The sequence below is a fragment of the Penaeus monodon genome, unplaced genomic scaffold (genome assembly GCF_015228065.2).
Source record: "Penaeus monodon isolate SGIC_2016 unplaced genomic scaffold, NSTDA_Pmon_1 PmonScaffold_7119, whole genome shotgun sequence".
NCBI classification, from domain to species: Eukaryota; Metazoa; Arthropoda; class Malacostraca; order Decapoda; family Penaeidae; genus Penaeus; species Penaeus monodon.
The window spans coordinates 1-2500 of NW_023662238.1; the positions used below are offsets into that span (position 1 = coordinate 1).

Genomic DNA, 2500 nt, shown 5'->3' on the forward strand with positions numbered 1-2500 from the left:
AGTGAAGAAATCGCCATTTACAAATATAACAAGGTAATAAAAAAATGATAATGAAAATGAAAAGCAAGGAGGAAGTAAATATCTCCATTCATATTTTCACTTACAAGTTCAAGTAATCTAATTACTGTATTACGACACATTCTAGGCGAAGATGAAAAGCTTTTCCCTACGAATGCTGACCTACATTGCAGGCAACATACCAACATGCCTTCGTGAGCATGTGCTGAGTATTCATTACGGTAATTAACTAATGAACTTTACACACCGATTATTAACAGCAAAGGTAAAAAAAAGTGAAGAAAGAAAAGAAAAGAAAAAAGATTAATTATATGAACACGTATGAACAATAAGATTTTTTTCTGGTAACTTTGGAAACAGTAGAAGTATCAATTTACCAGAACCACCACACTCAATTCAAAACTTCACTACAGCGAATACAGTGAAGAAATCCACCAGTTTCACTATAAAATGTGAATATAGAAATATCTCATGTTCTACCAAATCTATAGTTAAAAGTCACTATGATAACAAACCACTTTTTAAAAGCTATAAGTGCCTTCAGAGTACAAACGTGTTGACATCTACTTCTCTCGACTTTGGTCCACGAGATGACACTTTTTCAGAGTAAGGAGCTGATAGATAACATTTTTTGTGTCCTACATAGGCAAGATAAGATAAAGGAATTGGAAGAAGAAAAGCAGGATGGTGATGATGATGATGATGATGATGATGAACGTAATGGTAATTATAATGATAGCAATAATAATGATAATAATAATGATGGTAATAATAACATTGATGATGATAACAATGTTAGCAATCATAATCAGACTAATAGTGATAATGATAATAGCAATACTAATAACAATGATAAAAAGGATAATTATAATGATAACAATTATAATGATAATAATAATATTAGTAGTTGCAGAACTAATAGAAGTGATAGCAACAGCAGTAAAAATTAATTCGTTTTACAGACGTAACTGAAATGTCTTTTCTGTTAAATGTGGCTATATTACTGAGCTTTTGTGCATGATATGCTCCACACATGTATTTTCACTATATTAATTTCTAGGCGCGTAGACATGAATAATGCTACTTAGGATATGCAAATTAGATGTGATATGCCATGTTCTACTCATCCTCTTTAGCTTTGATCATTCATATTTTTCTATTTTCTGATGTGGATTATTGCCTAGTGTTCTCAAAGATATAGTTATATAAGAAATATTGTTAATGACAATGTTTTATCTTTAGGCTGTAAAAGGCGTAGTAGAATCTATAGTTTCATCTCGTCTTTTCTTCGCTGACAATGTTTGCTAGATACTTGAACAGAACCTTATGTAATCGGCCGTTAGTGGTAATCATCACTGGAAACAAGGATATATATTTTGCTTTTGAGAGAAAAATAAAACAAAACCGAGCTATGATTTTTTTAACAGGAACTCAAAGAAATAGAGAAGGCCATGGTGTTTACGCCGTGGTGGCGCTGGGGCACCTCAGGATCTTGGCGAAGGCGCGGCGGAAGTCGAGGTTGAAGATGGTGTAGATGACGGGGTTGAGGGACGAGTTGATGTAGCCGAGCCACACGATGAAGTTGATGAGCTTGTCGTTGGGCACCGGGCACGTCGGGCAGAAGGGCAGGATCACGTACATCAGGAAGAAGGGCAGCCAGCACACCACGAACGAGCCCATGATGATGCCCAGCGTCCGGGCGGCGCGCCGCTCCTTCGACAGCGAGATCTTCTGCCGCTCCTCGATGAACTGGTGGATCTGGCTGCCGTCCTTGGGGTCGAGCCGCACCACCACGCCCACGCTCCTCTTCTCGTCGAGCGGCGACGCGTCGTCCTTGGCGTGGCTCGGGTCCGACGTCTCGGCGATGGGCGGGGGCGCCAGGCCGGGCGTCGACGAGGACGGCCGCCCGTCGCGCCGCGCCGCTGCCGCCGCCGCCGCCGTCTTCCGCTTCTTCCGCCGCTTCTTCTGCACCAGCTTCTTCTTGCAGGTGTCGCTGTAGCCGTTGTGGCCGTTCTCGCTGAGCGCCGAGTCGTCCTCGCGCAGCGGCCGCGCCTTGCCGGCGGCCGGGATCTGGTTGAGGCGCGAGGCCTTGGCGCGCTCCCGCAGGCGCCGGCGCGTGGCCGTGAAGATCTTGACGTAGACCAAGGTCATGATGAGCAGCGGGCAGTAGAAGGAGCCGGACGACGAGTAGATGACGAACCCCCGCTCCTGCGTGAGGATGCAGGGCGTGTCGGAGGTGAACACGTCGGGCCAGTCGTTCCAGCCGAACAGCGGCGGCAGGCAGATGACCACGCTGATGGCCCACACCAGGCCGATCATGATCATGACGCGCTTGACGGTGCGCTTCTGCGCGTAGTTGATGGGGTCCGTGATGGCCCAGTAGCGGTCGAGGGCGATGGCGCACAGGTTGAGGATGGAGGCCGTGCAGCACAGGATGTCGCACGTGAGCCACATCTGGCACAGGTGGATGCCGAACACCCAC

General features: G+C 45.8%; 1 protein-coding gene across 1 annotated transcript in view; it reads right to left on the reverse strand.

Annotated features, from left to right (window-relative positions):
* Positions 1-1476: 1476 nt before the first annotated feature.
* Positions 1477-2500, reverse strand: part of LOC119571606 (probable G-protein coupled receptor No18) — a 1467-nt gene continuing 443 nt past the window's right edge. The window contains exon 1 of the mRNA XM_037918838.1: positions 1477-2500. This exon is cut by the window's right edge and continues 443 nt beyond it. Coding sequence (XP_037774766.1) covers positions 1477-2500 — 1024 coding nt within the window.